General features: G+C 36.1%; 1 protein-coding gene across 2 annotated transcripts; it reads right to left on the reverse strand.

Moving 5' to 3' along the window:
- Nucleotides 1-246: 246 nt before the first annotated feature.
- LOC125680924 (uncharacterized) lies at nucleotides 247-5,631 on the reverse strand. 2 transcript variants are annotated; one of them, XM_048920732.2, is made up of 11 exons: nucleotides 5,477-5,631; nucleotides 5,255-5,287; nucleotides 4,978-5,054; nucleotides 4,119-4,190; nucleotides 3,878-4,007; nucleotides 3,597-3,691; nucleotides 3,432-3,503; nucleotides 3,114-3,261; nucleotides 2,505-2,840; nucleotides 985-1,551; nucleotides 247-349 (listed from the first exon to the last, which is right to left on the reverse strand). In XM_048920732.2, the coding sequence occupies exons 1-11, from the start codon at nucleotides 5,505-5,507 to the stop codon at nucleotides 297-299; spliced, it is 1,614 nt and encodes a 537-aa protein (XP_048776689.1). In that variant the 5' UTR covers nucleotides 5,508-5,631; the 3' UTR covers nucleotides 247-296. The 2 variants fall into 2 exon arrangements, with proteins under 2 accessions (XP_048776689.1, XP_056009787.1); XM_056153812.1 differs by lacking the exon at nucleotides 247-349 and having other exon boundaries at nucleotides 764-1,551; nucleotides 5,477-5,619.
- Nucleotides 5,632-12,294: the final 6,663 nt, after the last annotated feature.

Here is a 12,294-nt window from a genome sequence, read left to right on the forward strand (position 1 = left end):
GGAGATAATCCTTAATTTTGAAATGAATTTCTAAATTTTATAACAGCAATTAAATATACATCCGTATTTTCAAGCTAGTAACGAAGTACTTAGCTACTGGGCTGCAGAGACCCTCGGGGACTAACAGTCCACCAGCAGAGGCCTCGACCCAGGGGTCATAATGTAAAACTTATACGGTACCAATTTTGATGCACCAGATGCGCATTTCGACAAATAATGTCTCTTCAGTGATAAGATATACAATCGTTTATACATGCCGTTCTCTTTTTATTTATTCCTTAAAGAAATTTACAACGTCAGCCTACGAGGACAGAGGAAGGATTGCTGTGGCTGTGGTGGCCATGTGTACCTACAAAAGAAAAGGGATTCCCATCCGGCATGAAATGTGTTTGCAGTATGCAACTGAATTTATTGTTAATCATCATTCCCAAATTACCGCATCGCTGATTTTTTTCCGCGGGTGATAATTTTGGCTTATTTTAGCAGTTTGGTATTTTCCCTCCAAATTTTTGATACATATTTTCGCAAGAAATATAACTCTGTATAGCAGTTGTGGCACATCAGCTAGTGGGGGATGTTAAATAAACTATTAGGGTTTTTTTCTGACGACAGTAAAATGTTTGACAGATAAGTTATCAACACTACACTGTTCAATTTTTATGTATTGGAATTCGATGTCCATCAAAATATATTTGCATACCCATGAGCTAGAAAATCGCCAAATTTTACACCTACGGAAACATACGGTATACCATAAATTTAATGTACAGTTAAAAGTTTAAAATACATGTAATAGACCATCGAATCTGATCTTATATTGAAAATATAGACATCTCTTCACAATACACTCATTATATAAACATTTATTCATAATAAACTCATTATCTAAACATTTATTCATGATAAACTCATTATATAAGTATTTATTCATAATACACTCATTATATAAACATTTATTCATAATGCACTCATTAATATGTTTACCATGGGTACTTCCAGGACACGCAATCTCCATCAAGTAGTCTCCCATGGTGTGTAAGACGTCAAATCCACTGACTGTCCCCGGCTTACCATTAGAGTCTATTGCCGCCAGTTCTTCAGTATTTACAAGATCACCGATCCCGATGGCATGAACAGTGGCATGGTGTTGCAATTTGTGGGCCTCAGCTATCGTTTTATTGGTCTCTTTTGATTTACCATCGGTAAGAACAACTACGATACGGGAGGCAGAATGACGCCCCCCGTGTGAGTGAGAAAATGCGTTATCGTTAACAAATTTTAAAGCTCCTGCTGTGTTTGTGCCTGACATCAAGAATGTGAGACTTTTAATTTTTCGCAGAAGTTGCTCCCTATCTCTGTATGTGTTCAGATAAAAATCATTGCGAACTGTATCCCCAATGGTTACGGATCCAAATTGAACATTGTCACTGCCTATCTTAAATCTTTTAGTGAAATTGTAAACAAACTGCTTTTCAATCTCAAAGTCGTCACTGCTCAAGCTTTCCGATGCATCCAAGACGAAAATTATGTCCGCTGCTTTTGGACCACATACTGAATCCAACAAAATCAAATCATATTTCAGTGGGTTGTTCAATAACATGCAGTCAACGTGCATTTGGTGTCACCCGTTCTAAATTAAATCACGATCAGCGATCATTAATAAAATCCCAGACAATATACTAACAACAAGAAAATTTTGATTATCGGAAATATTTGGAATCGGTAAGTTTAACATTCAACTACAAAACACACCCTTTCCAAACGATGCACAATTTCATTTGACTGGAGAAAGCACTGTAAAGGTGTTGCAAAGTAAACCATAACATTGCCTCTGGTCATCAAACTTCTTTTCATTGTGTCATTGTCATGACACACCTTAATGTCAACAACGTACTACAGAATTTCAATACTTTGTTTACTGATAGTACAGGAATGTCAGTGTCCCTTGACCTTAGTCTTATGACATTGATTCATGACATACATATAGGCCATGGGATATAACATGCGTGTACTATAGTTTGAAGTCACCCCAAGCAAGGACAGCAAAGTTATAGTCCTTACAACATCTCATTTCTCAGTACCCTCGGTGGCATTATATTGATTTAAGATCATGAAACACCTTTAGGTCATGAACAACAACATATGTAACTTTGAAGTCAATTTTTTTAAAGCATGATTACAGCTAACGTGTAAAACCTACAAAGCAACACACGATTTGTGACAGACTGTCAACCGTACCAACCCAGTACGTCACTAGGAACTAGTTTCACAAAGATTAGTTAATTTTGATCAACAGTGAGTGTGTATTTAACGCTACATAAATGTAAGTGTTAATTACAAGCGCCTGCTAAAGCTGACTAACCTTTGTACAACTGTTCCAAGTCCGTTAAGGAGAGACAATGAGAAAATAGCAATGAATAATTTGGAAAATGCTAACATAAAAACATTGAATAATCTTAAAAAGTAGCCAATCATTGCCAGTTATATCAATCATGACTATATACCTGGAATTGTAGTGGTTGTTGTTAATCGTGTTGTTGTCGTCTTATGAGTTGTCGTGGTTGGTGGTGGTGTCCTGTGAGTAGTTGTTGTGGTTGTAGTAGGTTTTGTTGTGTGTTTTCTTGTGGTTGTTGTGGGTTTTGTTGTGTGTTTTCTTGTGGTTGTTGTGGGTTTTGTTGTGGTTGTTGTGGGTTTTCTTGTGGTTGTTGTTGGTTTTGTTGTAGGATGGGTTGTTGTAGTCTTGTGAGTTGTTGTCGTGGGTTTTGTCGTCGTTGTTTTATGTGTTGTGGTGGTGGGAGGTTTCGTTGTTGTTGTTGTAGCAGCAGTCGTTGAAGGCATTCCTTCATCACAATCATTTTAAGAGTTACCCAAAGGAAGAGTTTAAGTCAGTGTATAATGATGGTTATTTATTTTGACTATTAACCAACAATGTATATATACGAGAGTGTCCCCTCTATTGTGATCCTATTATTGATAGAACTGGAATAAGTAATGGTGCCAATATTCATGCAATAAAATCTTGAATATGAATTGATATCATGAATATTACTACCTCGAAAGAAGATATGCAAGAAAATTTCCAAACTTTGTTAATGATAGCCTTTTATAATTACCTTTGACGCATTCTTTGTTGTTGCAGAAACTGGTATCACAGCAGTACTGACACTCTGTTATAGGGAAATGGAACTGTCTTTTGCCAAATACCATGGAGGCAGATTTAGGATGCCCGTGGAACTGGCCTCCAACAGAACTATCACATACCTTTAAAGTGGCAAAGAACTACATGTACATGTATTAAATCTTTATACACCAAATGATACTCTATACCAAAAGGGATCCTACTTCCCAACCCGTTTTGCCATAAATATTTATTAGGTATGCCAGATGTTTTAAAATTGCATTACTTTTCTTCATATAGAGGACAAGGTTACCTGTTTTTTCTCACATCGAAGATGATACCGTTCTTGGAACATTTCGGTAAGGACCAACGTAGCTAGACAGGTCTACAAAAAGAAAATGAACATAGAATGAGGCATTGAGGGACTGCTGTGTTTTGAAACCTTCTGAGCCTTCAAAGAAATCATCAAAAGTCAAACCTCATCATAGTTACAAACATCCGCCTTGACACAAGTCCCTGGGTTTGCTGCATCCGGGCAATTAAAGCAGACGGTGTTGTTCACTAAGTTGACAGCTACAATGTGGACGAATTTATATCAAATTTTGTGTTTTATATACACTTTAGATATGGTTTCCATTTCATTCGCCCTTGCAATGACATGGACATTTTCTCATTGAATCAAAATCATTGTTAACAAACTGTGTACGACACAAGTCGATCCATGTATGAAATAATTGTATTCGATCAAATTTAACTCACTGTTGTCGGGACAGCCTTGTCTGTTACAAAAGTCCGTGGAACAACATTCTTCACAAAGGTGCAGATTTTCAAACTGTCTCTTTGCGGGCTTTGGAATGGCTCGTTTCCGGCCGTTCAATACCGTGCAGGTCTGTAACAGATATATATTACTGAATGTCGATCTTGTTTTCAGTTTACTAGAATTATTTTCGGTTTTCATTTTTGAACTATATGTAAACATCATTTCATGCAAAAGTCTTACATCTTCTATTCGGCATCCCAAGTCATAGTACACAAATCCTTGCTCAGTTACGTAGAAATCCGTAAAACATTGCTGAAAAAAAAACATTTATGTTGAATACCATTGCATAAATCAAATTACAATTTTCATAACGGGGCAGTATAGAATGTTGATGATGATGACATAGTTGTTCTGTTTATAATTGAAATAAAATCTCGCATAATTTCGTTTCTTATGTGAATTTCTATAAAAGGTTATTTTCACCCCGTGTTATCTTCGTTTTTCTACATTTGCAGGTGTTCTCGTCCCGTTTATAATTCACCTAAACAAAGTTATGTTAATAGAGAGATGAGGGGAAAAACAGTTTCGCGTAATCTGAAATTCGGCCCTAACAACGAAGGCGAAAATAAAACGGGGCGATTATTTCCTTGTAGACAGTACAGGTAAGTAGTTGACATGATTTTGGTTGTCAAATCTCTGCAGGGAATTAGTTAGGGCAGAAAATGGTTTTTGAAAACCGGCAAAAATTTGTACAGGATGGAGGGGGTCCAGATCTTTTTTAAAACTGATGTGGACATTGTGTTTACATATTTTTCTAGCTTCTTTACGAAATTTCTTTGATGGTCTCTGGGGAGTGATTTAAAGGTTAAACAGAGTTTCAAACTGACACACTCCTTTGGCACTTGGAATTGAGAAATACCCCTTGCCACCTTAGTCATAATTCCAAGTATCTTTAAAGTTGCAGCAGCGACGTCGTGTGTCTGTTGGTAAAATGTAGCTCTCCCACAGCATGATGTTACGTTGACTGGTAAAATGGAAGGTTAGTTAGTTAATGTGGTATGGTTGCTCTTGTTAGTTGAATTATTTTTGTCACACTTACATACTTATCTGAACAGTTAACGGAGGTTATGCAATCTTGAGGTTCTGATACACCTGTACACTGCATGCATTGCAAACCTAAGAAACAAATAAAAATATTGACACTATTATCTTATTCAGACATATGAAATAATTATGATTGTGAAGATTTAAAAAATAGAACAAACGCATGCTATGTTTATGAAAATTCATTACAGAATCTAAAGAATGTTTGCAGAGCGGATGTTTTACATTACTCGTATGGTTTCGCAATACCCGCTCTTTGAGTAAGAACGTACCTTCTCCAACAGCCACAATGGTGACACCCAACACTGAAAACAAAGCATACCAAAAATATCACAAGAAAAATCTTCAATCTAATTCTTAATAAACATTGTAGCAACCTACTCAGCACTTTCTTGCATACTAGGTAAATGAATTATAAAAGTGATTGGTGAACATGTAATTAGCACTGTTTAACATATTGTAGGATAATTCAACACATCGTTATTTGGAAATACCTGCAACAAGGACTACCCGGTAATTGGCCATGAAGGTGGTGGAAGAGCAATGGCGTCAAAAGTTTCTCTATAGTCCGGTGTATTAGTACTGCCTTATCAATGCTGTGACCTCAGGGAGTCTCGAACGTTTGACTCTCCGGATTGTTCTGTCTGATAATGCATGTGAATACATCATTCTTTTTCTGATATGTGTTGTACTTTAAAACACAAATATCATGACCATGGAAGGACATGGAATAAAGATTAGTCAGAAAGTCTCAAATAATAGATCTCATATTTCTGAATTTTAATTCAATGTTGCATGGGAATGTCTGAATTTGATTTATCGGTACACTATCGGCGAAAATGAAATCAAGTGCGTGTGTTTCTTAATTTGTTGATCTGTTTGTCTAAAACATGTATTTTGTTATATCATTTTAGTTTATTTCCCATTAATACGCAATTTGCAACATGATTTGTTTTTGTTTTAATCATTTTGTTATTTCAATCATATTGGGGTTTATCAAATATGGATAAACATGTTTATTTCGCACAGGTCAACATGTATTTACAAGTGTTTACTGAATCTTCAAAGATCGATAACTCTTCCTAAGGGTTTAGTGGCACTCTGCTGCTTTCAAGTCTTACACAAGACCATTGTAGAAATAATTTCTGACTGTATGTTACATTGAATTAGAGTTATACATATGCAGGTAAATTCAAATTTCTTACTTCATTTCATTAATGTTCATGCATTTTTCATCAATATTTTAATTCTATATTTAGATTTCATTTGGATCATAGGCTAGAGTCAATTATTCATTGGGCCCTTCTGTATGCGCGGTACTTGAATCAAGATCATCTTTCACTCCATTCGTCCACCATTTTGTGGCAATAGAAAAGGGTATGGCAGTGGAAGAGGTATACCCTACAATTCAGTTTGTGTTAGTAAGCCACAAGACCCCAAATATAATCATTATTCATTGTTGATGGTAGGGCTGAAACAATTAATCGCGGTTCACTCGAACCGCGATTCACGGCATTCGGTTCAATTTTCGGTTCAACATCTCCAAATTTCGATTCGGTCCATGTTTACATTTTTTTCCGGAAATAAAGAATTCAACACGGATTTGGTTTTTTACCTTACAATTTAATACAAGAAAAATGGCGGACGCTAACTCTGGAATCGTGAATCCGGCAAATCTAAGGTCCCCTGTATGGAAGTATTTTGGTTTTAAAGAGAACGGAACTGTGGCAGTATGTAGAATTTGTTTCACAGAAATAAATCACCAATGCTCTTGGATATTTTATAGCAAGTGATATAATAAAGACCATATTCCGTTGTTGAAAACGATGAATTTCAGGGGGGAAATGAAATAAAAACATGAAAGTTGTGTATTTTTTATTGTTTATTAGAGTTTTTGACAACTATTGAATTGAATCGAAAATAATCGAATTGTGGCCTAAGAATCGAAAATTGAACCGAACCGTGAGGTACCTGAATCGTTTCAGCCCTAGTTGATGGTGGATGGGAAATATCGGTTATAACACCCCGAAAGGCCTCCAAAAAGTCTTCAGTACCACTTTAGCAGATATCGCTCAGCTACTCGCCCATACAGCCATTATTTGATTTCATATTTTGCTTCGTACTACTTGGGTTAATTGTATTGCCAATTCAGAGGGTGAAAAATGCAGACGTAGGATTAACAGTTCTTGTGCAACATTTGTTATTGATAAGTTTCCGAGGAGGGGCATCTATACATTAGTTCGTAACATGCCTTGTTTAGAAGGGATAAGGTTCATTTATCAGGACTTGGGCATTATTATTTTATCAATACCTTGACTAATGCATTGGATCATTTGATCAAGTCCAACTTTTCTTTACTTAGTCTAACATTTCCTTGATCAACATGATGATCACATCCTCATGTTAAAATCTTTGTCACAAGTTTATGTGCTTGTTGTATGTCAATTGTACCATTCATGCTCAAATTTGTTACACCATTTGTGTTGCTTGATTCAAGTACTAGAGTAATTATGGACCTACTTTATTTGCGTGTCCATGCCTCCAATTTACAGTTCCGAGTTGTTTTATACGTGTGTGTTACTTGCTAATTTTGGTACCATTTGTACCCAATTAGCACCATTTCTGCTTTCTGCTGATTTTCAAGATTTGTACCCACTTTGCACCATTTAATTTGAACTTTCAGTAATTTTAAAAGTTAATTTCAGACTATTTAAATCGAAATAATTTTAGCGCTGCAAACATTTCAATTTTAGTATTTTACACCGCTTTTGATTTTGGTACCATTTGTATATAGATAGCTTGTAGGGCTGCAAAATTGCCGCCCAAATGACGATAAAGGACGGTATCACTGGAATAAACTGAACAAACTCAGCAAAATTTAGTACGATATCAAAACAAAAGTAGAAACGTTGAAATCTGAAAGGCATGCTTTGATACGTGATTTACGCCTTAAACACAAAGGTGACATGCGGACAGAAAGTATTCACACGTAAATTACCAAAAACAAAAAAAAAAACCAACATTTTATTGTTTTCATCTGTCGACTCCATTTTGTAAACATATACATGTAACAAAAATTATAATGCGTTATCCGATTGGTTAGATTTTTTTCGTCAAGAACGATAACTCTCTCGATCCGTTAGATGACAGTTCAGTCGCAACTAAATCCACCAAGGGGGAGATGAAAGTAAGCGAATCGGACACTTGGCTTGCGAAGATGCTACAAACAAGGGCTAATTACTAAATCAGTAACTTCAAAAACGTATTCGAAGAAACGCATTTTGCGCGTAAGGATGCGAGAGCGATTATTAATAACATTAATCATAATTTGTAATATGATGGATTGCTGTATCACATCTCGACTTCCTTGTAAAGTTCATAAATTGTTACTCAAGTGTTGAGTCTGACTTGATTGGGAACTATATAATATCGACTGTACAACTACTTGCAATAAACACGGACAAAGAAAGACAACTCAGTTCATGGTTCGAGGAATTAGTTGGTTGGTTGAATATTGTTTAACGTCCCTCTCGAGAATATTTCACTCATATGGAGACGTCACCACTGCCGGTGAAAGGCTGCAAAATTTAAGCCTATGCTCGCCGCTTATGGCCATTGAGCAGGGAGGGATCTTTATCGTGCCACACCTGCTGTGACACGGGACCTCGGTTTTTGCGGTCTCATCCGAAGGGCCGCCCCATTTAGTTGCCTCTTACGACAAGCAAGGGGGTACTGAGGACCTATTCTAACCCGGATCCCCACGGCATGATTTAGCATCCACACAAAATCCAGAAGTATTGAAGTTAATGTTTATCTACTGTCATGATTTTTAAATCTGAAATTCTGAAACCTTGTTAGAAAATTCACGCAAAGATTCCAGAACGTTTTATGCGAAGGAGATACGCCTTGCGTGGCAATATCATCGCTATCGAAGGTCTCCGATCAAAAGTTTGTCGTTGGCGTTGCCGTTAACTTTTCACATGATTAACTTATCAGATACTGCTGAGCCAATTTCAACCAAACTTTGCACGAAGTATTCTTGAGTGAAAGGGGTTTAGAATTATTCAAAGAAACGGCCACATCCTCTTCAAACGGGGATATAATCTAGAAATAAGAAAAATAGGATGGGGGTATTAAAACAATCCTCTCCGGAATAACTGGACCAATGATTACCTTTGTTAGACAATCTCGTTATATAGCATTAATTAAAATGCTTAAACTTTGGACTGGAGGGGATAAATTTGGGTCAAAAGAAGGGTCCCTAAATTAATTTGTCGTTATAGAAATAATGGAACATGCTAAACCCATTCTCACCCAAAAGCATGTTTTCTTGTTCGTTTTAATGGAACATATACAACAGAAAACCGGAAATGGTTCAATACCTTAAACACCATTGAGATCCCCACCCCTAAACCAAATGTTCATTGTGAGAATTTCATTCGTACATGATTTCAATGGAAGGTCAATAGGACTATCTCTAGCCATACTCTGTCGGAAATGTTCCGAAATTTTGACAGCTATTAAAATCCCTTTATATTTTCATGTTCCATGTGTCAAAATGAGTTCAAAGACATAAAACAGAAAAACCAGTGGCAGGAGCAATTTCTAATCCCAACCTTCTTAAAATGTTCCAATATTGAAACTTAATTATATCTCCACCCCTAAAGCATTTATTTTCTTGTTCCTTGTGGCAAGGCGAGTTTGATCGTTTATGATAGAAATCACGGGATATTGTCAAATATCTTGAAGATCTCCACCCTTTAACTCTGGGTACAATGTACTTATATTTTCTTGTTCCTTGTGACAAGATGAGTTCAGTGGTTTACAACAGATAACAACAATACCTCCTACGTAAGCTTGTGACGGTCGTATTGCATCACGTATGTACCGTTTACCGTTTACGGTACTCTTGTTGAATTATGACATTTGTTTCAATTTCTGGCCCGTTTTAAAAACTGATGCACAAACACTCAAGTACCTATACTGAAAACCGATCACCTATATATAATCAATACCTACTAGTTATGTTACCTTTTCAATATATCATAAATATATGATTTCTTTGCAAAATCTAGTCTGTGCGCCAACACTAAAAGGTATACAACTAAATATTGACGCCGATTCACCCCACCTCTAAAATACGTTCTTTGTTTATAAACAAGAAGCTCATGGACCACAACGCTTACCTTAGTAATCGTTTTATATATTATAATTTCTGAAAAGTGTGGATTGTAGATGTCCCATTTCCCCTTCTGTTGTAAACCATCATGTTACAAAGGTGTTTGTTTTGTGTGACATTCAGGGGCGGATCCAGGAATTGCGGTTACGGGGGGCGCCACTTTATGAGGCAGGGGGTTTGGGGGCCGCCTTGAGGCCCCCAGTGGGTCCCGGGCGAAGCCCTGGTTGGGGCCCAGTGGGCGAAGCCCCGGAAGCTCCTGGATTTTACAGATTTTATAGGGCTTGAAATATGTCTCCTATTTAAGTCATTTGTATTATTTTCTATCACTTTTAATAAGATGAAATTAGTAAAATGACCCAATGTTCATTAATTACTTTTGTACATAATTACTTTAAAGCAGATTAATTACTTTATAAAGTTATTAACTTTCCCTTAATTACATGCTTGAAAACATCTGCATGTAAAAGAAAACAGTGAGAATATTATTTAGAAAGTAAATATGTGTGGTACATATATAAATCATCCCATAATAGACGTCTATAAATAGACCCACGCGCGTCAGGGGAATCCCAACATGATGTATTAACTCATACGCAACTGTCTAGTTTTAAGGCTGAAAGAGCATAAAACAACGAATTAATAAGAGGTATTTTATATTTTTATTTCTATTAAACTTGTTGCACGGTACTGTTGTAACAAAATACACAGCTTTACACAGATAAGACCGCCGAGGATCTGAGAGGTTGAACTGGTCACGTGACTGTCACTTGAAATGGCAGTCTGACGCGGTTATTTGTAAACATCGATTCAAAATCAAATAATTTGGGTGAAAACAGGTGAAATAATCTATGATATGTCATACAGCCTCATAACTACATATGTGCGATGATTTAATAGCGTTTTTACGAGATAGAAAATGAAAAAAAATAAGTTCTCCCAATAAAGTAATTCAAGAAATCAAAAGATTTTGTCATTCATTTCTCCGGGAGTGGAAGAAATGATTGCTTCTTTTATCGTTTAGTGCATTTTTCTAAACAAGATACCACGATTTATCTTAAATTTGAAAATTTTAGGGTGCCGCTCACCGGCTGCCCCCCCCCCCCCTTAAATCCGCCACTGACATTGATTAACAAACACGGCAAAAATACCACGAGTTGTAGAATTTAAGGTAGTATCCGTCATCCTCAAGCTGTGACATACTCTCTTTTATAACACATAAATAGATGAAGGTAAGCAATATATTAAAATGTGAGAGAAATTAGATGGACAAACCAAGTACCTATTTTGTAATATTATATCAAAACTGACTAGTTCAACAACCTGATTTTTTTTTTCTTTAAAAATTGAAGGAAATCAAAAGCATGTTCATATTTTCAATACCCATACAAACACTCTGTAAAATAGTTACCCTAGCTTTAAAACTGTGAGACGGACAAATCATATATACTCTCTGTGTAATATTTCCTCAAAACTAACTACATTTAAGTCCAACAACCTGTAATTTTCTCGGAAATGAAGAAAATCAAAATCCTTACAATGTGCACATCTTCAATACCAATACAAACACTCTGTAAAACAAGGTTAAAGGTGACGTTAGTTTAAAACCGCGAGAGAAGGTAGACGGACAAACTATGTACTCTCTGTAAATATTACCTCAAAACTGACCTAATTCCAACAATCTGGGCCCCTGGTGCTGGATGCAACTTCGGTAACATATATAAGATTTCATCGTGTTCTTACTTTGACCAGAGAGTATTATTATAGTGGTTCCTGCTTTTACAATCGCAGTCTCTTTGTATGTGGGGGGATTTGAAATATTTGGATCTGCCCATGCCTTTATGAAGGAATTAAATCTGAAGATGACAAGCTTTATGAAAACCTCTCCTTGTAAAAAAGAAAAAAAAAAAAAAAAAAAAAAAAGTAGCATTTTCTTGCGCGTATTCCTCAGCCATTCTGTAGGAACTTCATCTATATATTACTGATTGTCAACATGATCGTTTGGTATAAAACTTCATCTAAATATTACTGATTGTTGACATGATCATCTGGTATAAAACTTCATCTAAATATTACTGATTGTCGACATGATCATCTGGTATAAAACTTTAGAAAATATGTCTCTTTATATGGGCA

Source organism: Ostrea edulis, chromosome 2 (assembly GCF_947568905.1).
Source record: "Ostrea edulis chromosome 2, xbOstEdul1.1, whole genome shotgun sequence".
Taxonomy (NCBI): Eukaryota; Metazoa; Mollusca; class Bivalvia; order Ostreida; family Ostreidae; genus Ostrea; species Ostrea edulis.

Coding starts and splice junctions, on each gene's coding strand:
- LOC125680924 (XM_056153812.1), bottom strand. CDS start 5,507: ATGGCCAATTACCGGGTAGTCCTTGTTGCAG. Junction 4,191..4,977: donor TTAACTGTTCAGATAAGTAT/GTAAGTGTGACA, acceptor TTTTTTTTTCAG/CAATGTTTTACGGATTTCTA. Junction 1,552..2,504: donor AACAACCACTACAATTCCAG/GTATATAGTCAT, acceptor TGTTGGATTCAG/TATGTGGTCCAAAAGCAGCG.